Source organism: Protomyctophum parallelum, assembly GCF_964188405.1.
Source record: "Protomyctophum parallelum genome assembly, chromosome: 16".
Classification (NCBI taxonomy): domain Eukaryota; kingdom Metazoa; phylum Chordata; class Actinopteri; order Myctophiformes; family Myctophidae; genus Protomyctophum; species Protomyctophum parallelum.
Window position 1 is genome coordinate 5,222,742 of NC_139711.1, and position 23,439 is coordinate 5,246,180.

General features: G+C 44.5%; 1 protein-coding gene across 1 annotated transcript in view; it reads left to right on the forward strand.

Annotated features, from left to right (window-relative positions):
* gpc4 (glypican 4) overlaps positions 1–22,526 on the forward strand; it is a 46,973-nt gene extending 24,447 nt beyond the window's left edge. Inside the window, exons 2-9 of the mRNA XM_083785440.1 lie at positions 6,740–6,898; positions 13,542–13,939; positions 15,450–15,615; positions 16,881–17,011; positions 17,129–17,275; positions 17,869–17,993; positions 18,759–18,940; positions 19,200–22,526. Of these exons, the coding sequence (XP_083641566.1) occupies positions 6,740–6,898; positions 13,542–13,939; positions 15,450–15,615; positions 16,881–17,011; positions 17,129–17,275; positions 17,869–17,993; positions 18,759–18,940; positions 19,200–19,429 (1,538 nt within the window). The 3' untranslated portion in view covers positions 19,430–22,526. The remainder of the gene's footprint in view (positions 1–6,739; positions 6,899–13,541; positions 13,940–15,449; positions 15,616–16,880; positions 17,012–17,128; positions 17,276–17,868; positions 17,994–18,758; positions 18,941–19,199) is intronic.
* The last annotated feature ends 913 nt before the right edge of the window (positions 22,527–23,439 follow it).

Consider the following 23,439-nt stretch of genomic DNA (forward strand, 5'->3'; position numbering starts at 1 on the left):
CCCTAGTGATGGCTGGCTGCTTGTCAGTCTGACGCCCGCTCACTCCGGGATCTACTTGAATGGCTCTTGCGAGCTACTGGTAGATTGCGAACGAACCCCTGGTCGGTTTCCCCTGGTTGGTTACCCAAGGTTGAATTGTGTCATACAATCGGCCATTTTTGGCGTGTAACGTGATCATATGGCAAAGTGTAAACCAGGCTTGACTCCTCCTAGCTGTTCACGCTATCATGTTCCAGGACGGGCCCTTGCCATTTTCCTCCCGGTGGTTTTTGAGGAAAGAAAATTGGCTCTCCCGGTGTTTTTACAAAGTATGCATTAGCTAAGGAATCTTCAGTTCTGAGAGACCTAATCCTTTGAGCTAACAATGTCACATTTGTACAGACATTCCTGTGAAATATTGACCAGCTCACTTTTATTTGTGTACTTTGGTAACATGGATGTAGTGCGTTTGATTGGCTCCGCTCGGGACACACTGAATGGCTGTTTCACCGAGGTGTGTGTGTGTGTGTGTGTGTGTGTGTGTGTGTGTGTGTGTGTGTGTGTGTGTGCCCACTCACTGCTGACTTTGGGTCTCTTCCCTGCAGTCATGTCGGTACAAAGAACTATGTGTGAGCACTGATGCGATGTGTGAATGTGTTTAGGTAGTGGCTGCCAACTGAGTGTGTGTGTGTGAGAGAGAGAGAGAGAGAGAGAGGGAGGGCGAGAGAAATGAGTATGTATATGTGGGGTGAGAAAGTGAGAGAGGGAGTGAGTGAAGGAGGGGGGTTAAGTGAGAGAAAGAGTGAGTTGAGCCTTATTTGGACTTGTTCCCAGACCGAGGGGTCCAGTTTAAGAGTTGAGGGTAACGGTAGGTGGGTGCTGCATCCCACCCCGCCAATGCTCTGTTTAGGTCATCTGTTTTAGTGAACGGTACCTCCAAAAGGACATGCCTGTGTGTTTTTCTTTTTTTTTGCATGTTTAGCCCATTGACTACAAGTCATGTATATTTTACATTACTGCTGACCGTTTCCCAAAGCATGCTGTTGTTTGCTATTCCTTCCTTGGTTCCCCCCTGCCTTTCCAGGAAAGGTTTCCATTCATTTCATTACGGTATGAAAATGAACTTGCAGAGACTTGCTTGAGATACTGTAAGTTTTCATTCAACTACATTTTTCTGTATGTGTAGTTGAATGAAAGCACTGATTTAAGTTCAGGCATGAATTGTCTTATTGGGATTGTTTAATTATCAAAATTCTAACATTTTTCATGGCATCGTGAAGTTACATAATAAGGGGGGGGGGGGCTTCTTCACCTGGAAGTTGTAAAGAAAATTGTGAAATCTGGTTAATATTCCAAAATCAAGACTTCGGTCTATGATTTATTGATTTTGAAAGCAGTAATTTAAGGAAAGTACACAACATGCAACAACACTGGTGTGGTCCTTTAAAGCGTTGGCCATTGTAATCCAAAATGTCACAGGTCGTTCTAACAAACGGTCTTTCCGACCAAAGTTCTTTCAAGATTTCAGACACGCATGATGTTTCTACGCACAATTTCACACAAGGGTGCAGCTAACGGTATAGTTGCAGTTGCAGTGTGTTCCGTCTAGAGACTGAATATAGATGCATGAAACTATAGAGACCTCTTTAAGGATTGTCATGAATACAGTTTAAAAGTTCCATGTGCGTTGGGTTGAAGTGCTGCAGAGGCCAGGGGCTGGAGGGAGGCATGCAGGCCACGGAGCCCTGGCGGCCGTTGGTTCCTGACTGGAGTGAAAGGACCTCTGTGTTCGCCTCCAAATTCCAGCAGCCACGTTTTAAAACAAAACATTATTGCAGCTGCAACTTTGCATTCACCCTTCTATGGTCAGCACCGACCTGTTAATTTGATCCTAAACTGAGTCTCTGTCAAAGGTTCCCACAGTAGGCTCTGTTCCATTTGATGCTTTTGATTAGAGGCCTGGCTGATGAGGTGTGTTGAGGTGTTACTGTTTTGTCCGACAACCTCTTCTCTGTCTGACAGTGACACTTGTCTGTCACTCTCACACTGTCAACCTGTGTGTGTGTGCAAGGCCCAGGTCTGTGATTACTGCTGGCACTCACAGCGTTTCTAGCGCAACAAAATAACTGGACCCGCTTGTTTGCAGTTAATAATCATCTTTGTTGACCTGGGTCGCCTAGGCGTCTACATTTGGCCTGCTACAGAAAATGTCTTTGCCGGTCTACGTTGTGAGATTGTAGATCAGCTATTTTGGCAGAATCTTTTATGTATTATTATGACATGCCCAGAATAGGGACACTATTCTGAGCATGATTGTGGAGATCAGCTGTGACGAACAGTGTCGTCACCTTCACGGTGTTGACTTTCAGATTTTAACACTGGCAAAGTGGCAAGAATGAGAGACAGGCGTCTCAGCTTGCTAGGTGATTTATAAAGTGACTTTGTCTCCCATCAAAGTGGGACCATAAAGCTGTTATGATGCTCATTAAAGTTTGTATATTGGAATATGGGGTAATGTATTTGCTTTGAATTAAATTGTCACCTTACCTGCAACAAATAGCTCCTGGATATATGCCCTGTCCGAAACGGATAGTGGTTGTTTGCACACCTGAATTAATTTGGTACGTTCTCACCAAAAAAAAAGCAGATAAACTCTCCACAGGTCAATTCAGATGATCCAAATACCCCCAGTTGAAACAGGCTGAGGCTACAGTCTGTAACAAAGCTTTTATCATACTATAATTCTAACTGTGTGTGTGTGTGTGTGTGTGTGTGTGTGTGTGTGTGTGTGTGTGTGTGTGTGTGTGTGTCAGAAACACCGCATTATCTCCTCATTGCCTGCACCAATCGCTCCCACACAGGCATTGACCATATGAATATGGAGGGCGTAACGGAGCCCTTTTTTCGATTTGACACATTAATGATTAATAATGAATTTATTAGTGAATTAAAAATGCGACCAGGGCGCAGTACCCCCGCGGCCACCAGGGGGGGGCAAATATCTCACAACGGGTAAGGACTAGTATTATTAACACACCAAACCCACAGGACACGCATGCATAACTGCATGGCCGCTGCTTGCTTGTCTTCGTTTTCCATGTTAATGAATGCAGGCGTTAATGAATGGCTGCGCACGTGAAGATTTTCTTCCCAGTCTGGGTGGTATAATTGGGTGTCTGCATGCGTATTCTCATAGAAATACATTGTGTACAGGGACAGGGTGACCAGACATCCCGATTTGGCCGGGATTGACCGTGTACGAATGCGTTTTCGGTGTGTTCATTGTGTAATGATACAGTCCTCAGAATGAGTTCTGTGTGTGCTGCTCAGTGTCTTGTTGTATTAGTGAAAGTCTGCTCTGTTGTTGTATTATATAGTGTTGCAAATGTGTATGTATGGTATAATGTGACTGTGTATAATAATAATAATAATAATATAGTATAATAGTGTAGTGTCATGTAATTGTGTATTGAGGGTAGTGTGTAGTTCTGTTTCTGTGTATATGCAGTGTAGTAGTTTGACTGTGTGTAACATACATATATACACACAGGGCTGGGCTTGCTCTGCCAGGGCAATTAACCCATCATATATCAAAACCGATATTTAGAAGTTAGAACCAATAACCGTCTTGTTCATTCATATAGTAGGTTCATCGATGATCAAGCACATTGAAATATCATACATGATGAAAATATTAATATTCTTTTCCACTGTTGCTATATAATCTTTGATGAAATGGTCTGCGGTGGCTGCTGTGGCTGCTGTGAGCGTGATGGACAGAAAGATGGGTTGTACTGACAGGATGTTCAAATTATTTCCAGTCAGTTGTGTGATTAATTACTACACTGTACTGTATACACACAATGTGTTATAGAGTGTAAGGTTGTTGTTAAATGTTGGATATTAAAAAAATAGCAGATATACAAGCTCACAGTGCTGCAAGCTTGACCTTCTTTTTATAAATCTTAGTATTAATACTTTTTTTAACACAAATATTCAATTCTGGCGGTCCCTGGCACAAAACCTTTTCAGGTGGGGGTCCGTGGCCAATTACATTTCAATTTTGGGGTCCTTATTGAAAAGGTTTGAGTACCAGATTGTTATGGAGCGTTCACACTGAGCACGATATAACCCACACTCACACACTGCACAGTCCAGCTGTGTGAGTCTGTGTCTGTGTCAGAGCCCACACGGCGAGAGAGAGACAGAAACAGACAGATCCCTGCCAAGTGGGGCTGCGCTGCTGAAAGACGCATGCAACCGTAAGGAGATCTAGATAAATCTAGATAACTCGGTGTCATAAAAAATTGTCCCTGTCATCTTCTATCATGGTTGGTATGGTATTTAATGATTCTCAACCTGTGATACCAAGGACCTCCTCTGGTGGTACCAAAAATCTTCCTGAACATGACAAAGGTGGGGGTGTGGGGGGGGGGGGGGGGGGGGGTTGTTGTTGGCTTTGTGCCGAGCACTGCCGACGATGCGTTCACGGATCACAGCAAACTAAACGGTGGCAACGCAGACAGTGGCTTAAAATGGAACTATAAAAGTGTAAAGAGAATATTTTGTCCAGCAGCAGCTGAACGTAGAAACTGCAGTGGTGGTCGTCTCAGAGTCAGTTAGTGCCCTTCAAATCTCCCTCCTGTGTGAATAGGATGGGATTGGTTGGGTGTATGCTACTGTATTTGTTTGACGTATTTTAACGTCATAATGGTGGTACCCGGAGAGCCAAATATTTTCTGAAAAAAAGGTTGAGATTAACTTGAGAACCACTGTTTTGCTTGTTGGGACGCCAAGCTCCGCCTTCTGACCTCTGGTGATATGTTTCTATGTGTACATTCTGCACTCCTCCTAGCCCATGTATTTAATAACATAACTGCAGGAGTGGCTTACCATATTATGATATGACTGTTGGTTTGTTTGTTCATGTCAGAAACGGTCTGTTATGGGGAGTAAACAGGACATAATCAAATCAGCGCTCATCTAAATGAATCGTCAATCAGATTCATTACATTAGGCTAAGAATGATTCATTCTTAGCCTAATTAAATGAATCATCGTTCTTTCATTATGAAAGACATTGGTTCATGTAACCGCAGCTGACAAGGTACAGTACTATACACATTGAATTCCGAATGAGTTTTAGGATACACTGTGCTGGTAATAATATGACTCTAGGTGCAAAAGGTCCTGTTAAACAGGATTTCATGCCCATCTACAAGTACATCCCCTGGACATGATGCTAGTATGTCACAAACAATGATGAACAAGTACACCCCTGGGTTTAAAGTTAATACAAAATAAATAAATAAACACATCGCTTCTCGCGCTTCTCGATTATTCGATTCATTAAAAAAAAGAAATTGACTGGCTTAGGCCCAAACCACACCAGCTGCAACTCCTTGCAACTGCCATTGGGAATAATGGTTGCCAGTAGTCGCATTTTGCAAGGAGTTGTGGAAATGGGCTCGCGTTGTCGCCCATCGACTTCTGCGTGCGTACAGAAAAAGAAATATGCAGGTCTCATTGAAAATGAATTACACTACGCATTTGTTTACTTTTGTTTAGTCAGATGGTCGGCCAGCTGTACCAGTTTACTGTTATGTGGCTTATTTCTACCCTATAATGTTTAAAGATACATATTTTAGCGTGAAGATTAAGTTGAAACCGAGTAATACACTGTCTGGATGTTATCTTGAATGGGAATAAAATAGATTTCTGTAATCAGTAGCAGCTGTGCTGAACGGATGCGCACATATGGGGAATTAAACGGGTGAGCTTCATTTTTATTGGCTTTTATCGATGTGGTCCTCGACACGTCATCACGCAGTACGTTTTCAGGAAGTAATAAAAATTCGATTTTATGGACTTTTGATATAAAAATACACAAATGAGAATTTGCCAATTTTTTTGGCATCCATTGTTAGCTATGCTCATATGATGACCAGGGATATGGTCTAAAAGTGTGAACTCCCTGATGAGAAGCTCCCGTCGCTTGCCGTCCCTAGAGCCTTATCGACGCATCTGAACCCGTTGATGAAGAACCGAACATGTCCGGTCGGTTGCCGATGTCGGGAGTGACGCTATCCATGTTGTAGTGATGAGGGGGATAAATTACTCCACTGTAGAGTGGACTTCTAGTCTGCTTGTCATGTTTCAGGGCTGACTACTGGTGTAGTGTGTCAACTAGATACCATATTCTCAATACCAACTCTCAATTAATATATGTAATACTAATCGATCAACTCGATCAACTCCAAAGCAAGACTAGCGAAAAGAATGCTATCTTTGTTTGTTTTGGTGCGAAGCGCTGTGTTGCCAGAGTCTGTGAGTGAAACAAGCGACGAGGTCTATGAAAACAAATCCAAAAGAAACAACCAGTTTCACTACTTGAGCCCTGTTAATTACATCAGCTATTTTTTTAATGAATCACGAAAGCAAGCCCAAATAAGCAACTACACTTCAGAAATAAGCCCAAACCATAAAGCAACGGGCAACTATGAATATTAAGCTATGTTACAGGACAACTAGCCCAAAGTCGCATATAATAAGCAGACCTCGTCGTCAGACTGTCTTTTGTGCAGATAAAGAAATGCTGGTCTGTTGCAATATGAGAGTTTTTAAGTAGTCTTTTAACTGGTCTGGACAAGTTTCCTCGGTCTGGAGTCGCCTTAACGGGAGGCTGTGGTGTGTTTGTCTTCAGTCAGTCAGAGTTGCAGTGTGTGACCGGTGTGGTGGTGTGTGTGTGTTTTGTCTTCCAGGAGCTCCTCTCAAGGTGTGTCCTCAGGGTTTCTCCTGCTGCACGGTGGAGATGGAGGAGAAGCTGAGCCAGCAGAGTCATTCTGACCTCAAAGCACCGGTCTCTCAGCTCAGCACCAACCTACAAAGCACCTTCAAACAGAAGCACAGCCACTTTGACCGTGAGTGCACAGTTTGTATTACTATCCTTTTTTTGAGTGGTGCAACCATAGATCTCTAGAAATCTAGATGACCCGCCCACGCTTGCGGGTCTATGGGGCATGTAGTTTTTAAATAACCATAACTTGCTACATTTTCAACCGGTTTTGAAACGGTTTGTTTTGTTATAAACGTCAGAGACGTCTGCATACTTGTATGCTTTTATATGATGATCATATTAAAAAAAATATATGAAGCAGATAAGCACCCTGAATCATAGCTACGTTGATAACGTTTGTAATAAACCAACCCGTTTGTAAATCCGTCAAGATTTGAGCGAGTTATGACTATTTTAGTTTGAGCTGCCATAGAACATTCTGTAGCCCCAAAGCAAGATGGCCGCCCGGAGACTCTGCCTTGAGCCATCTAGCCTTTAGACATGTCTATGGGTGCAACCACTCCTATAGACAGCTATGTGTGTCCCTGGCTGGCTGCCTGTCCGTCCGAGCCTGAAAATTGTGTGTCACTGTTGACTGACACACACACACACACACACACACACACACACACACACACACAGTAGAGGGACTCCCACACGGTAACTGTCATTTCGGACGCGGGGCGGGCGCGTTCCTGTGGGTCTGGAACTTCCAGGGATCCCCCTGGGACCCCCACACGGAGTTGCACCACTCACTTTCATACGAGTGTGATTTTTTTCCCCCTAAAGCCGGAAATATTCTATCTACAGGCTTACATTGCGAGCAGGCGTGACACTGGAGCGCAACTATGAATCAGGCAAAACTTCAGCCCTTACACACACACATACACACACACATGTTCACAGGTCCATTTTTACACACTAACATTTACAGATTTTTTACTGTGTGCGTTTCCCATCTACATTGCTCACACACACACACGCGCTCACACCCATGCACACACACACACGCGCGCGCGAGCAGAGATCCCCGTTTTCCCAGTGTCTTGTCCCTGCACCAGCGGCTCTTTTTTGATGGACATTCCCACCTGCTCTGCGGAGCAGAGACAGTGTGTCTGTGTCCGTTGGTCCGTCCAGCTGTCTCTCAGCATCTCACCGTCAGGCCCGTCTGTCCGTGCCCCCGATCTCAACGCTTCGAGACGGACCACACACACGTCTCTGCTCCGCTGCCAGGCTCCTCTCTACTTCCTGCCCTCTGTGTGTGTGTGTGTGTGTGTGTGTGTGTGTGTATATGTATGCTCAAATGTGCATGTGTGCATGCCTGTAAATATTGGTGTCGGGTTTCGGTTGCTGTGGGTGGGAGGGGAGTGTCTGGGTGCTGAGTCACTGAGCCTGCAGGACACATCTCCAGATCTGTGCAATCCAGCCGTGATGCTAGAGCCGACCCATGGCAGATATCTGTGTGTTCCGATTCCATGTTTTGGAGAGACCAACTGCTCACCGGTGCTTCTGACACATGGTCTAATATAAAATACACACACAAAGAAGTTGTATTTAACCACTTAGGCCCCATTCAAAACCTTTCAAAAATCACGATATGATGGGGAAGAAAATCACAACTAGAGAAATGGAGCTTACACCTGTTAACCAAACAGGAGAACAATATGAGATGGCTCCTGTGTTTAACCATTTATACGGCCCTATATAAGTAGTTGACTGGGGTTACCCATATACTACACGGTACACCTTCTAGGCTTCTACTTTTCCCCTCTAGATAATAAAATATATTGTATTATCTAAGAATAACCGATCTACAAGCTCACACAATGTCCCCCCCCCCCCCCCCCCCCCCAGAATAGGAAAGGTAGGGTTCATATGCTTAATGGGTGTGAGCCTTGTTGAGGGTTGGTAACTGTGTGTGTGTGTTGCCGCCAGATGTGAGCAGGAATGTGACGTGTCGGAATGTGATGGCTGCTTGATCCCACTCCCTCTCTCTTTCCCTCTTTCTCTATGCCTCTCTCTATTCCCTTTGTCCCCATCTCTCCTCTCTGCCTTCCCAAAGTCCCTCTCTTCCTCCCATAGACCTTTCTCTCTCTCTCTCTGTCTATCATGTTTCATGGCTCTTGGCTCTCTAGTTCTCGTCCCTGTGCTCATCTCTCTCTTCAGCCGTCTCTGTGCATTTGCTGTTTCCGTACATGACTCGCGTAACCACGTCTCCCACCCCATCTGTTTAGGGCCGCAACCGTCAATTATTTTCTTAGTGATTATTCATTCTATTGATTACTTTTTCAATGAATCAAGTAATCGGGAAACTCTTCTTTTTTTTTTTTTAACTAGAGGCCCTCACACCTTTGCCGATCCGACTGAGATACCCATATTTGGAGATATCCCTATCAGTCCTTGTCCCTTTTTTATGCCCATGTATGGAGGTCCCTGATGTCAATATATGCCCATACAAGGAGAATCTCTATCTGTCAGTCCTTGTCCCTTTTATACACATATACGGAGATCCCTGATGTTCAGTATATATGCTCATATGGACATGCCCTTGTAGAGCTGCCTGATTTGTTTGCGCCTGATGTCCCGACGACACATTTAAGTTTAGACGGCATACTCCCTATTTGAGCGTAGCTGAATTGTGGTTATGGCCGAGTTATGGTGACATGAGCGCTTTTCGCGTGACATCAGAGGTCCACCGACTTCAAATGTGGTGCTGCGCATCGCCAGGGACGAGTGCAGTGCCCCGCCGTTGAGTCGGATAGGTCGGTTTGCCCAGAACCTCCGATCTGACCGACATGCCCATGTATGGTTACCGACCGACTTCAAACTTGGGCGTTCTAATCACTGGGACATCGTTGAAATCCAAAAAGGTTGTGTGAAATGAATCACCGGTATATGGAGGACTGAACACTGAAAGAGAGAGCGCTGTGTGAGTCGTCGGTTAGATTAGATGGGGGTGATTCCTTCACAAAAGGCCCGCTGTGCTCTCTCTCTCTCCTCCACCTGACCCATTAGAGCTTTCTCTCTACATGGATAAGATGACGGGGCTCAGGTTGCCGCTTCCATTATTTTTCTCGTTCTCACGTTGAGACAGCCCAGAAGCAGGCAACTTCCTGCCTGGCGGAACCAAACGCAAGGAAGTGTCTCTCTCTCTCATTGTTGTATTCGCTGTGGCCGACCGAGATGCAGATGATGACGTCGCAGTCCTAATTGCCCTTCATCTGGAGTAGGACGCACGTGTAAACACAGCTGCAAACACACACACACACACACACACACACACACACACACACACACACACACACACACACACACACACACACACACACACACACAAATAAACTGAGGAAGTGGAGTGTGTGGTTATGCGCAGACTGTGTTCATACGCCCGGAGGTAGGAGTCATGGCCAATTAAGTGCAGGACAGAAATAGTTGTTGCTGTGCCTTTTCTTTCCGTGGTTGTGTTTGTCCTAGACTCAAGTCTGTCTGTCCAGTCCCACGCTGACCCTGCTCCGAAGAGCCAGTCATCGTCTGGGAGCTAAGCACTGGGATTAAAGCCCCTTGACCCTTCAGAGAGAGAGACACACAGACACACAGACACACACACACACACACACACACACACACACACACACACACACACACACAGTCACACACACACACACACACACAGGACACGTCCATCCACACCACTGCAGGCTCACACACACAGCAGGAGGGGTGGAATCCCATAAGAGAAAGAGAGAAGCGACGGTGACTAATTGGCACAAATAGGATGCAATTACTGCCTGGGCCGGTCCTGGGAGGAGTGCACTTTATAGAGACCTTGGGGGGGTGGGTGGGCTGGGGGGCAGACACAGAGAGTAAATTCAGTCCTCCTTGAAGAAGGGCAGGAGGTGATGTGAGAGAGAGAGAGAGTGAGGGAGGGATGGATGGATATGGCTGGATTGATTGATGGATGGAGGGGTGGGTGGGTCCGATGGATGGATTGAGAGGGGGAACAGTTGGATGGAGGGGTGGATGTGTCTCATGCCACCAAAGGAGGCACAATGAGAGAAGTTGTGCTTGATAGGGAATGTTGCTACGTTACATTTAGCCCTTTCTCTCCGTGTCTTTCTGTCATGCAACCTTTCACCCACATTCTGTCAGCTCAGTGTGTTTTAATGGAAACCTCCTGAGGGGGAGCTGTTGGCAGACGCACGCATGTCATAAACTGTTTTTAATGACAATGCAAGATGCCTGTGTAATGCATGCATGCGCGCGCACGCACACACACACACCACTACTAACCACACGCATGTGCGCACACACACCACTACTAACCACACATGTGTGCATGTGCACAGACACACGCATAATGTGCATATTTTAAGGCAGTATAATCTTTTTTTGGAAAATTGGTGGGTTGGTGCTGAATCGTTGTATCGCATATTATGGAACGTGGAGACAGTGTAACAAGGCAGAACAGATGAAGTGTTAATAACGTGATGTTAATGTAACGGACAGGAAATGGAAAGCGTTACAATGTACCTTTCTTTCACTGACTTTAAACTTGTGCCTCATCTGGTAGGAGGAGAGGAGGCTGTCTTTTGTTTTAATCTCTGTCAATGGAGCCTGGAATTGTGTGTGTGTGTGTGTGTGTGTGTGTGTGTGTGTGTGTGTGGTGGTGGTTTCCGGTATCCTTGGCGACACAGTGGGAATTTGGGAGTTAAAAAAGCCCTCAACTTTGCCCCCCCCCCCACACACACACCCCACCTCATTTGTGTGTCACTCTGAAGTGGAAGTGACAGCAGCACTGTGTGTGTGTGTGTGTGTGTGTGTGTGTGTGTGTGTGTGTGTGTGTGTGTGTGTGTGTGTGTGTGTGTGTCCGACCTAGTGGCTGATTCTGGAGTTTACAGAGCAACTGCACTGGAACACAAGGTGTGTGTGTGTAGTATGTAGGGAAGAAAAGGGTTGATAAAAAGTGGGAGAGGGAATTGAAAGGACATTGTGTGTGTGTGAGTGTGTGTGTGTGCACGCCTGCCTGTGTGTGTTTTCACATGCACAGAATATGGACGTGTAGGATTTTGTTTTCTTTTTCTCCTTTTTCTGGGGAGAGAGACTGCAGTGGAATTCTCATTTTGTTCAGATTAAGAGTGTGAGTGTGAGTGTGAGTGTGTGTGTGTGTGGAATGGATGGGCTGGGGGTTCATGGGAGAGGGAGCTGGATTATTTGTGGGTGGAGGTGGTGTGTGTGTGTGTGTGTGTGTGTGTGTGTGTGTGTGGGGGGGGGGGGGGGGACATTCCTAAGGATGAAGTAGGTCATTGTTCCCTGTGTCGGCCTGAAGAGAGCTTTCTGAAGCAACTGATGAAGTGAATGCAGTGAAGGGAGAGAGATGTGTGTGTGTGTGTGTGTGTGTGTGTGTGTGTGTGTGTGTTTGTTGCGGGGGGGGGGGGAGGGGGGGGGGTTACAGGTCCCTATATGGAGAGACTGGACGAGGGGGGGGGGGGGGGGGGGGGGGCATTATTCAGTAATCCTATTGAAAATGCTTCCCTCTGAAGGACAGTCCCAAGAGAAGCCCGGAGAAAGAAAGAAAGCGAATGGAATGTGACAACAGAAAAATGCCATTGACGGTGGTCAGTTTGAAGAGGCTTGATGCGTAGAGACGTTTTTCTTTTTTTCCCTCCTCTCCGTTGAATGGAGGAAGCGGCGCTCCCAGACTCCACACCGCCGCCTCGCTCCACCTTTCACCCGCCGCCCCGCTTAACTTCTCCATCCCTCTCCAAAAAAACCTCGGACCTCTTCCCATAATGCATTCCTCTACGCATGTTGTTCTTCCAAGATTTCTTTTTTATGGCGTGCGGTGTTCTGCTGAAATACTCTTCTGAATGTTGTTAAAAAAAATCTCTCTTGGGTCAAGTGGAATAAACCATCTTGCTGCTTGTGTGTGTCGTGTTATCGTAAATGGATTTCTGCAGTTTTTAGTTTTTAGACTTGCAGGGGTCCTTGTGGAGGATCCAGGGGGGTCCTCGGCTAAATGAGGAACAGTTGAAACTATTTTATTTTTGGCTATTCAAAAATCTTGATTCGTCACAACACGCCTATGAGCTTTAAATCAGCTATTTCTAGAAAAATCTTGACAAATGTCGACAAATCTTTTCAAATGTGGGTCGGTGGCCTAATACTATCATTTTGGGGGTCGGGTCCTTCACATGAAAATGTTTGAGAACCACAGACGACCTTGTATTGTGTAGTGCTCGGCTCACTCACTCTTGTTCCGTCATGTAAAAGATTATCAGTGATAGTTGAGTTACTATTGATGCCAATTTAGTCAACAACGTGTACAATAGAAGGGTTTGACACTCATCTTGGCATTGTCTTTGTGTGTGTGTGTGTGTGTGTGTGTGTGTGCGTGTGTGCGTGTGTTTGATAAAGCTGAGGGTTTTGTAATGTATACTCAAAGAGTTTTGAAAATGCGTTGCCCAAACAAGCAAAATGAAAACATGGGGAGTATCGGGGTAATGTTAGATAAAATCAGCCCTCTTGTCTCTTTAGTTTTCAATGTGACCCAGATTCAAAGATGAGAACGGAGCTAATTAAATTTCCTTGCTTAAAACTGTCTCCATCTTTGTAGAAGAACTCTGAAATGTTAACAATGAAAATGGTTTGCCGTGAATGTTTCGTGTTTACCATCGACGGATATAACCTCATCTGCATTGTCTCTTTTTTTTTCTCCTTCTCTTTACCAGAGTTCTTCCGCGAGCTGCTAGAGAACGCAGAGCGCTCCCTCAACACCATGTTCGTGCGCACGTACGGCATGATGTACGTGCAGAACGCCGAGCTCTTCAAGAACTTCTTCGCGTCGCTCAAGCGCTACTACCTGCTGGGCGGCGGCGCCGTCAACCTGGACGCCATGCTGTCGGACTTCTGGGCGGACCTGCTGGAGCGCATGTTCCGCCTCGTCAACGTGCAGTACGAGTTCAGCGACGCCTACATGGAGTGCGTGAGCCGCCACACGGAGCAGCTGCAGCCCTTCGGCGACGTGCCGCGCAAGCTCCGCCTGCAGCTGACGCGCGCCTTCGTGGCGGCGCGCACCTTCACCCGTGGCCTTCTGCTCATGCCGGAGGTGGTCCACAAAGTCTCCACGGTATGTTGCTTTTCGATGCTCCTGTGTGGCTCTCATAAATGTACACACTGAAACACACACACACACACAACCACTTTTTGTTCATAGAGGTGTACGACACACTTGCATGAGCAAGTTCTGGGCATCACAAACCCATCAAAACTCATTTCGTTGATGGTGATTATATTCATTTGGTGGTGGGTATATTCATTCATGTGGTGGATATATTCATTTTGTGATGGTGTTTCATGATGGTGCCATCTTGGTCCAGGGCTCAATTGCAAGGTGACCATTTTGAATCCTAAACGGCCGCATGTGCCAATATCACCTATGTGGGGTGGAAACCTTGTATGTCCAAAACGGTTCCTTTTCAGGATGTGACGCATTGTTAGCGTGTGGCTATTTTCACTTATTTCGCTTGACTTTTTTTTGCTTATTTTGGAGAGAAGGGGCTCCATTTTCGTCACCGCTAAACCCCTCATCCCTAAACTTCGTTTAAACAATGTAATAGTTTTAGATTAGATTATAGATTAGAACTATCCAATCTACATCGACACATTGTGAGCTTGTAGACTGGCCATTTTAACTATTCAAAAATGTTTTTCAAAATAGTAAAAAAAAAAAAAAAAAAGGCAGTTTAGGGATAAGGGGTTTAGCTGTGACGAAAATGGAGCCCAAAAGGTTTCTGCCCGACAGCTATGAGATAGCCAACTGTTCCTCAGTGATGACCTTGCCTAATTTACATAGACAGTGCAGTACCTCAGCATAACATAGTGTTTTTTTTTTACAAAGCTTTTCCTGGTAAATTGATTAAAAAGAGCCGTGATGTGCACTTAAGCTCTTTGTTGGTGTGGAAGCTTCCATGAATCCATAATGAGGTCCTAATATTGAATTATCACTAAGTAGATACTTTGTGTGTATTGTAGCCTACTGCCTAGAGGTTTGTAATGGAATACTTGTGTAGTATAATGTCAATACGTTTTGCCTAAACAAGCAAAATTCAAGTATTGGGATATGCGTTGATAAAAATCTTCCCTCAGGCTCTATATTTTAGTGTTGCGCGATAGCTGTTACACAACAGCTGTCTTATCAGGAGATTTGGTCTTCCTTCTGTCCTATCTTCTTTGGCTCTAAAACTAAAGGTGAACTCATCCCTCTCCCAACACGCACCGTTGAAACAAGGCAACTAAACCTTACACTGTGGTTGTACTTGGCAGCTCCTAGGTTGATGTGTATAAAGTATGAAAGGCCCCGGTCCAACAGGACGGAGATAATTGATATGTGTGGCACAGACAGAGATCAGACAACCGAGTCCATTTCCTTGTATTAAATGTGTAAAATATAGTCGGCCAATAAAACAGTGTGGTGGTTTTCAGGAGAATTAGAAAAACCAGGGCACGTCGACTGCATAATTGCCGATACCGATCACAGATGTAAAACAATGGCCGATTTTAGTTTTCAGTGACGACCAGCTGCTGTAGACTGGCTGATCGACTGACTGACTGACTGTTGCTTTGCTCTGGTCCCTCAGGTCACGGCGTCACCCAGCTGTGTGCGAGCAGCCATGAAGATGCTGTACTGCCCCTACTGTTCTGGCCAGGTGGCGCTCAAGCCCTGTCAGAACTACTGTCTCAATGTGATGCGAGGCTGCTTGGCCAACCAGGCCGACCTGGACACGGAATGGAACAACTTCCTGGGTGAGGACACTTCTTCTGTTCCCATGAGCCTGTGGTTCTGGACCCCTGTTTAATTAAAATGCTATGTCTTTGTGGGACCGCGGTCTACACTGAAAAACCCCCGTCAAAAACGTAAATTTTAATCTATGCCCCTTTAACCCATTTAGACCTGAGGACGATTCTACAAATGCCTTCTAAATCCTGACGGTTTTCAGAAAAACCCTATGTTTCTGTCAGTCGTTCTCAAACATGTCCATGTAAAGGACCCCCAATTTGAGTTAAAAACGTTCGCTCTGAAAAGAAAGAAAAAACATTCACAGATTCAAGTACACCGTTCTTCCTTTAACTTATAGTTAAGTTTGTTTTCAAATATGATGCTTTGTATGGTCCCATTAATATTAACCTTTTTTTTAAAGATGCATCATTAGTCCTAATGATAGGATTATTAAGACCAGGCAATTTTCACTCTGATATTTGCAGAATACATTATTTTCCCTCTATGGGCACAAGTTCCTGTTGCATTTTTTTGCTATCAATAGCTAAAGCATAACGCCAAAAGGGGTTCCCGTCCTGAATGAGTTAAGGAATAAAATGTGTTGTCATTGTGACCAGTCTGTATTTAGACCCAGGGTAGGACAACTACTGTTTTACAATGTAAATGGAGTTATTAATTATTATTTTTAAGTAGAAAAGGGCAGAAACAAACATCAATGTCGTCTGAGGAAGAGCCACTCTGCTCAAAACGTCACTTTTTGAGCAGAAGCCGCACCATATTGGACACTAGATATTCTGCCATATTTACTGTAGTTCAGACATCATTGCACATACCTTTCTCCATCGGGAGAAACATAAAACATACAAACTGCAGCTTTAATTCTAACACAAATAAATGGAATATACTGTTCTCACAGTATGTTATTCCAAAAGTGTTATCTAATCCTATACATATATTTTTAGTATTATATAATACGGTTTGCTGTTTATTTTCATGTCCCACTCGATATGGGATTACATGACAATTATTTACATGACGAGGGCTACTATATATACTTCCATAAAATACATTGTACAGTTACTACAGTATACAAGTACACACTGTTTGGCCTCTCTTTTATTCCTGGTAAACTGCTGGTTTCTGCTGCCCCCTGGTGTTGTATCAACCGCATGAAGCAGCTTGCTGTGCGCTTCCGCCGAAGTGGTTTCATTTGTGTTGATTGAATCAATATGGGCTTCACGATTTAACATTTTTTTCATGACATTCGATTGTTGTTGTTATTGTTTTTCAGATGCCATGTTAAGTCTGGCCGAGAGGCTGGAGGGTCCGTTTAACTTTGAGTCTGTGGTCGACCCCATTGACGTCAAGATCTCTGAGGCCATCATGAACATGCAAGAGAACAGCATGCAAGTGTCCCAAAAGGTCTGTAGGGACATTTATAAAGAGTGTGGGTGTTCGTAGACTTCGTACGTACAGTAGATGCGTATGTTGTGCGTGCCTGCATGCACGCTCACCCATTCCCTTCCCTCTGTTCTCCAGGTGTTCCAGGGGTGCGGACAACCCAAACCCAGCAAGGCTTTCCGTGCCAGTCGCTCCGTCAAAGAACCCAGCTTCACAGGTCGTTTCCGCCCCTACAGCCCTGACGCCAGACCAACCACCGCTGCTGGTACCAGTTTAGATAGACTGGTAAGTCCACACTTAAAACTCCTTTACTGCCAGCATTGATTCTGCCTTACACCTTATCCCTAAACGTATTAGCCATATTTACTATTTTTTTAAAACCCCTTTAAAACTTCTAAAAATGTCTTCTACATCCTGACAGTTTTCTGAAAAAGCTATGTTTCTATGTCGGTCGTCTATGAGCTTGTAGATCTGCTATTTTTCAATGGCTAAAGCATAACATAATGCTAACACCAAAAGGGGTTCCCACCCAAAATGGGTTAAACTAACTGATCTACTTCGACTGTTGTGAGCTTGTAGATATTTGAACTATTTTTAAATGTTTTTCTAAATCGTAACAAATTGGCAAAGAAGGGGTAAGGCAGCGCGCAAGATAAGGCCCTTGGGGTCCTATTTTCACCAGTGCTATTTATTTATATTAACGCTTGAAACCTAGCATCCTTATTCTGGGCATGTCATAGTACCGTAAGTTAATGTTCTACAAAAATAGAGCACCAAGTCCAGACGCCTGGGGGACCCCGGTCAACCAAGTATAGGGTTTAAGTGCTGCTCGTGGTTTTCCCAGTTGACTTCCTCTTGGTTTGTCTTTGTTCTCCCAGACAGGGGATGTCAAGAAGAAGTTAAAACACGCAAAGAAGTTCTGGTCCACGCTGCCAGACACCGTGTGTGCCGGGGAGAGGATCGCACCTGGAGACGAGTGCTGGAATGGTACAGCAAAGAGCCGGTATGCATGGATTAAAACATCTCTGTCTGATTTCAGTCATTGTTAGAAGTTTAAAGAGTATTATAATGTAGAACACATGTTAAATTGTAAGTTAATGGGGCAGTTTAAGGGCGCACGGTGGCACAGTTGGTAGTGCTGTCGCCTCACAGCTAGAAGGTCCTGGTTCGATTCCCGCTCGGGACGCTGTGGGTGCTGGTGGTGTGTTTCCTCCTCCGCGTCATCAATGCCCATACACGAGGCGGGGTTGGCGAAAGGGCCTTTCTGTGTGGAGTTTGCATGTTCTCCCGTGTCCCCTAGGATAGGTACCCTCACAAAAAACATGCAGTAATCCTGGTCACTGGCCAGCCAGGGCGCCTCATGGAGGGGAAAGGAACTGGTTGGAATAACGTGTTCCTTCCACGCGCTACGTCCAACCAGGGAAACTCCCCCCTGTCTTGTAAAGGACCAACTTGGACACTCAGGCATGAAGGAAGCATGAGTTCAAGTCCGTTGCTCTCCCCATGTCCCCCATATATGGGGACTAGGTTGGTGGAGGGTGTGTAGAGCCCAGGATCACATTAGATGATTGACACAGGGGTGAAAAATGGGTTACAAAATTGTGGGATAAAAAATATAGGTTTAAATTGTAAGTTAATGTTCCAAAGCATCTCAGATATCTCATTAAAGCAAAGGTCAAAGCCTCAATCAGTAATGTATTCTGGTTGGCTGAATGTAGAACAGCACAGCTTAAGCCCACTATCCCGTCGTTCGTCCTTTTTGTCACAGGTACGAGTCTGTCGTCATTGGAAACGGACTGGCCAATCAGGTGTCGAATCCGGACGTGGACGTGGACATCACGAAGCCAGACATCGTGATCCGCAGTCAGATCGCCGCGCTGAAGGAGATGAGCAGCTGGCTGAAAGCGGCGCACAGCGGCAACGACATCTCTGTGGAGAACAGTGAGGACGGTGAGTTTCCCCGCCGTCTTGTCTGTCTCTGGTTGTATTTTCGCTCTTTTGCATGACATGTGGTTAATCGATTTGTCGATGAAACATTTAAAGAAATGTTCTTTTTAAATGCACTTCTCAATTATCCAGTACATCGACAAAGTAGAGATATAATATATAATAAGATAGAATATTCGCTAAGAAAATAACGGCTATAGTTGCAACCTTAGTTTTCATCATCACTGTGTCTTGTCCTGAGTTGAATTGACTTGTGTTCCAGATGAGTCGGACGGCAGTACAGACGAAGGGAGCGGGAGCGGAAACTGTGACACTCCGCCCTGCGAGACGGACGACATTTACTTCTCCACGCCCCCCGTGGTGGTGGGACCTCGCGTCATCCCTGTCAAAGAAAGCCGGCCGGTCGACGGAGGCCACCGCACGTCTCAGAGCAGTCTGCTGCTGCTGGTGGCGCTGTGTGTGCTGGGCCTGCTCGCCCCACACCTCAGATAAAAAAAAAAACACCACCGCTTGGAAAGGAACTATGGAGCGAAGGGGAAAAAACTGTCAGAGAGACTTTTAAGACAAAAGACTGCCTTCAGGACATCAGTCTGTCCATCGCTGGGGGGAGACTCTTATTAATATTACAATAACTTCACTTTAAAGATTTTTGTTGCTATGTTTTTTAAAGGACGTGTACAGAGATTTTACTTTTCTTCCAAAAAAAAAAAAAAAGAATTCACCTTTTTACCCTCCTTGATGTTTTCCGGGGGACAGATGCTCAGTCCTCGCTGCCCCTCTGAGCTGTGATTCCTCCTGCAACATTACAAACAGTGTTCCTTTTTATATTTGACATCTTTATTTGACAATTTAATCCCACAACTGGTTTGTTGTTTGTTTGTTGTCATGATGGTGTTTGGTTGAGCGCTGAGTGCCTGTGCTGAGACGTATCTGCATTTCTGAAAATATGTTCATTTCTGTTATCTAGAGAGCAACCAAGAAATAATGTAGCAAGTAGTCCTATGTGTGTGGGTTTGAGAGTGTGTTTGTGTATTGTTATTGCATGTGTGTGTGTATGTGTGTGACAGAGACTGTGCTTCCATTTGAGATGTAAGCCAGTAGAACGTTGTGAAGCCGGTGAAAGCTGATCCGGTATGATAGCAGTTTTTATTTTATGGACTGGCCTTTCGACCTCTTGTCAGAAATACTTATGAGAGAAATGACAACGCAGGCATTTAGCTAGTTCAACTACAGACGGAATCATTGTGTGGTGGAGTTTCAGGGCATGCTGTGTGCTGAACGTGCAGTTAGCGTGTACACAATGTCGGTAGGGACGAGCAGCGTTCTACCTGAAAGTGTCTTGGTTTAGTTTTGTGTCATGTGGTACAGTAGGTATCCCCAGTGTTTTGGAGCAGAGACAGACCCCACCCCACCCCCCCCTTAAAGAAGGTTAGCTGGCAAGGACAAGTCCCGAATGCCCTCTGGTACTGTAAACTCAGTCCATTACGGAGATCTCTTGACTCCGTAACAGTCCGACCCGTTTAAAAAAAGGACAGGATGCGACTTGTGTGTCTGGAATGTTGGAGATAAAAACCAGATAAGAGGAACGAAAGACATGATGGCTTTGATCAAAGGAAATCAGATCAAAATGACTTATTTTTTTTTAAATACAGGGTTTTATGTTGAAAGCTGTTGTAAGTTTTAGCTATTTTTACTATGAAGATATCTATTAGGTACTACAGTGAGTTTTACTGCTAGTTTTTAGGAGCTGATGGAGGGGAGTTGTCCATTTACTCTCCCCTAACCCCCAACACCACTCCACAATACAGATTAATTTACTCTCCCCTAACCCCCAACACCACTCCACAATACAGATTCGTACCTCTTTAGATTAATTGACTGAATGGGTGTAAACACACACTTAAACAGATTGACCCACTTAATTCTTACTTTTTTTTTTTTTTAATTTCAACTCAAGGCAACATTGAATGTCTATCACAAGTGCTACCAAATTTGATACATGTGAGAGTATCGGAGTTTGTTGTATTTTTATAAACCTTGGTACTTATTAGCTTCGTAATGTCAGAAACAAACGAATGTAGATGTTAATGACTGCTCAAGGTATTCATTTATAATCGGTGATCTGCGCACATTTTCTAAAGTTTGTTTTGTTCAGCTCAACATTCAGTTGTAGTTTGATACTCTGGTAATTTCTCCTCTTGACATAGTATGTCATCTCCGTTTGCTTTTGTACAGTAAATTATGTAACGGCATGTTTTTCTTTTTTAATGCATTTGCAAACATGCTTCCAGAAATGACAAACATTATTATCTAAAAAAAAAAAAAACACAAACACACACACACAGTATTCAGAATACATTGATATACATAATTTAGATGGAGAAGAATATTAATTTTACAAATTAACTGACTTATTTGTACTGGTGTCAGATGTCTTGATTTAAATATGCATTTTGTAAAAGTATATATATATGAATGGATTTAGGTTTGTGTGCAGGTCTAAAGTGATTGGCTAATGTTAAGACACGTGGTGGTGAATACTGGACATGGCTGTTTGCTCACAATCTTTGTGCCTCGTGTATCATGACTGTCAGGATGATTGTACGTTTAAGGGAGACGTCCTTATGAAATGTAAACGCTCCCGCCGGTGATCAGTACAATCAAGAGGAAACGAACCAGTGAAGGACATCAATACATCAAGATGTTGGACTTGGAAGGACTAGATGTCCAAGGAGCAGAAGAGCTATGCAACCCCCCAATGGAAAGATATCCAAGCTATGTTTTCGACAACTGAATTAGGCCCTGTCTGTATTTCCACTGTTTTGGTTCCTCTATTCCCGTGTGTATCGCCAACATTTCTACAAGGGCTCGTGCATGTGTTAGTGTCATGTGGGAGAGCATGAGGAATCCCCAGCTCTCTACAACTGTGGTTCTCATTGTAGGGTCCAGGAAACCTCAGGGGTTTCTTTGACGCGCAAATGGACCCCGACAGGTCTGTAACTCTGAGAGCATACAAATGGAACCAAATGGACCCTTGTGGGTCGATTTGTTTTCATTTGAATGCTCTCAAGAGTTGTTGGGGTTCGAGAGTTTGAGAACCACTGGTCTACATTACAACTCCCAAGCGGGTGAGGAGATGTTTGGGATGATGATGATGGTTGTGGTGTGATGAATGTCTGTGCTTGCGGGCCACAAGGTGGCAGCATTTCCCAGCTGGCTGGAAGCCTTCCAGCTGCAGGGAGTTTTTCCATCTGATCCAGAGAGACGACTAAAGTCTGGTGACTATTTAAGTTGAGCTAGAATCAGAAGAAGAACCTCCTCCATCTGCCTTTGGCCCACAAGTACGGTTTCGGACTCTTATTCTGAGAGGAGAGCGAATGACTGAAAAGAATCAACAATATGTAAATATAAGGAGCAGCCGTTTTAGATGTCTCTAAAAGAGGCCATCAAAGTCCATCAGATTTTTACTTGTCAGAGTATCTCCTAAATGTTATGGAAAAAACAAGGTGACATAGATGTTAAATTGTAAGAGAAAAGGTATATTAAACATTTCCCAGTCTTGTTCAAATAAAGACTGCCAATATTTAAATGCTTGTGGGTGTTTTTTGCGGAGGGGTTTGCAATATACTCTGTCCTTTTGGGATAATTAGCTGGTTTATAAAGTATTATTTTACGACATAGTATAGTATGCTGTCATCAAACCATGATTTCCATCACCTTTTTATCGTGGAAAACCATTAAAAAAGTTTTTCCAGTGTTTGAAAGTAACTAAGTAAAAGTACTGTAGGCCTACTTAGCCTAAGTACAATTTTGAGGTATTTGTACTTTACTCAAGTATTTTCAATTTCCAATACTTTTACAAATACTCCACTACATCTCAGAGGCAAATATTGTACTTTTATTCCACCACAATTATTTCAAAACTTACATAAGTGACTGATTACTTTGTAGATTTTGATTATTACAAAACATACATTAGCCTAACCACCTCTTCAGCCTATAATCCCTATATACATTTCGGCCATTTGAAAATAGCCGATCTACAAGCTCACGTCCACCACTCAGTGGTGGGAAAACAATCACACCCGTGTGAAGGGGGGGGGGAGCTCCAGACCCACAGGAACGCACCCAGGGTACCGGCCCGATTCCGGCAAGCAGCCCCGTGTCCGAAACGGTTGAGAAATGACAGAGTTACCGTGTGGGGGTCCCTCTACTGTACTGGTACACCTGAAATCACCATATATACAGTTGATGTGCGTGTGTGTTAGGTTGCACACAGGTGGTGAAAAACAACCATGCTGTTTTCGTGCTCAGACGCACCCACCCACCCACACTGCCCCAATGCATTTCCAATGGGAGTCACATGGTTTGACACAACATTTGTGTTGTATGAGGGGGAGGGGGGCAGTCGAAAGCCATACAACAGCTTGTAGTCCAAAATGTTGTATCAAACCATGTGACTTCCATTGGAAATGCATTGGGACGGCCATGACACTTACATC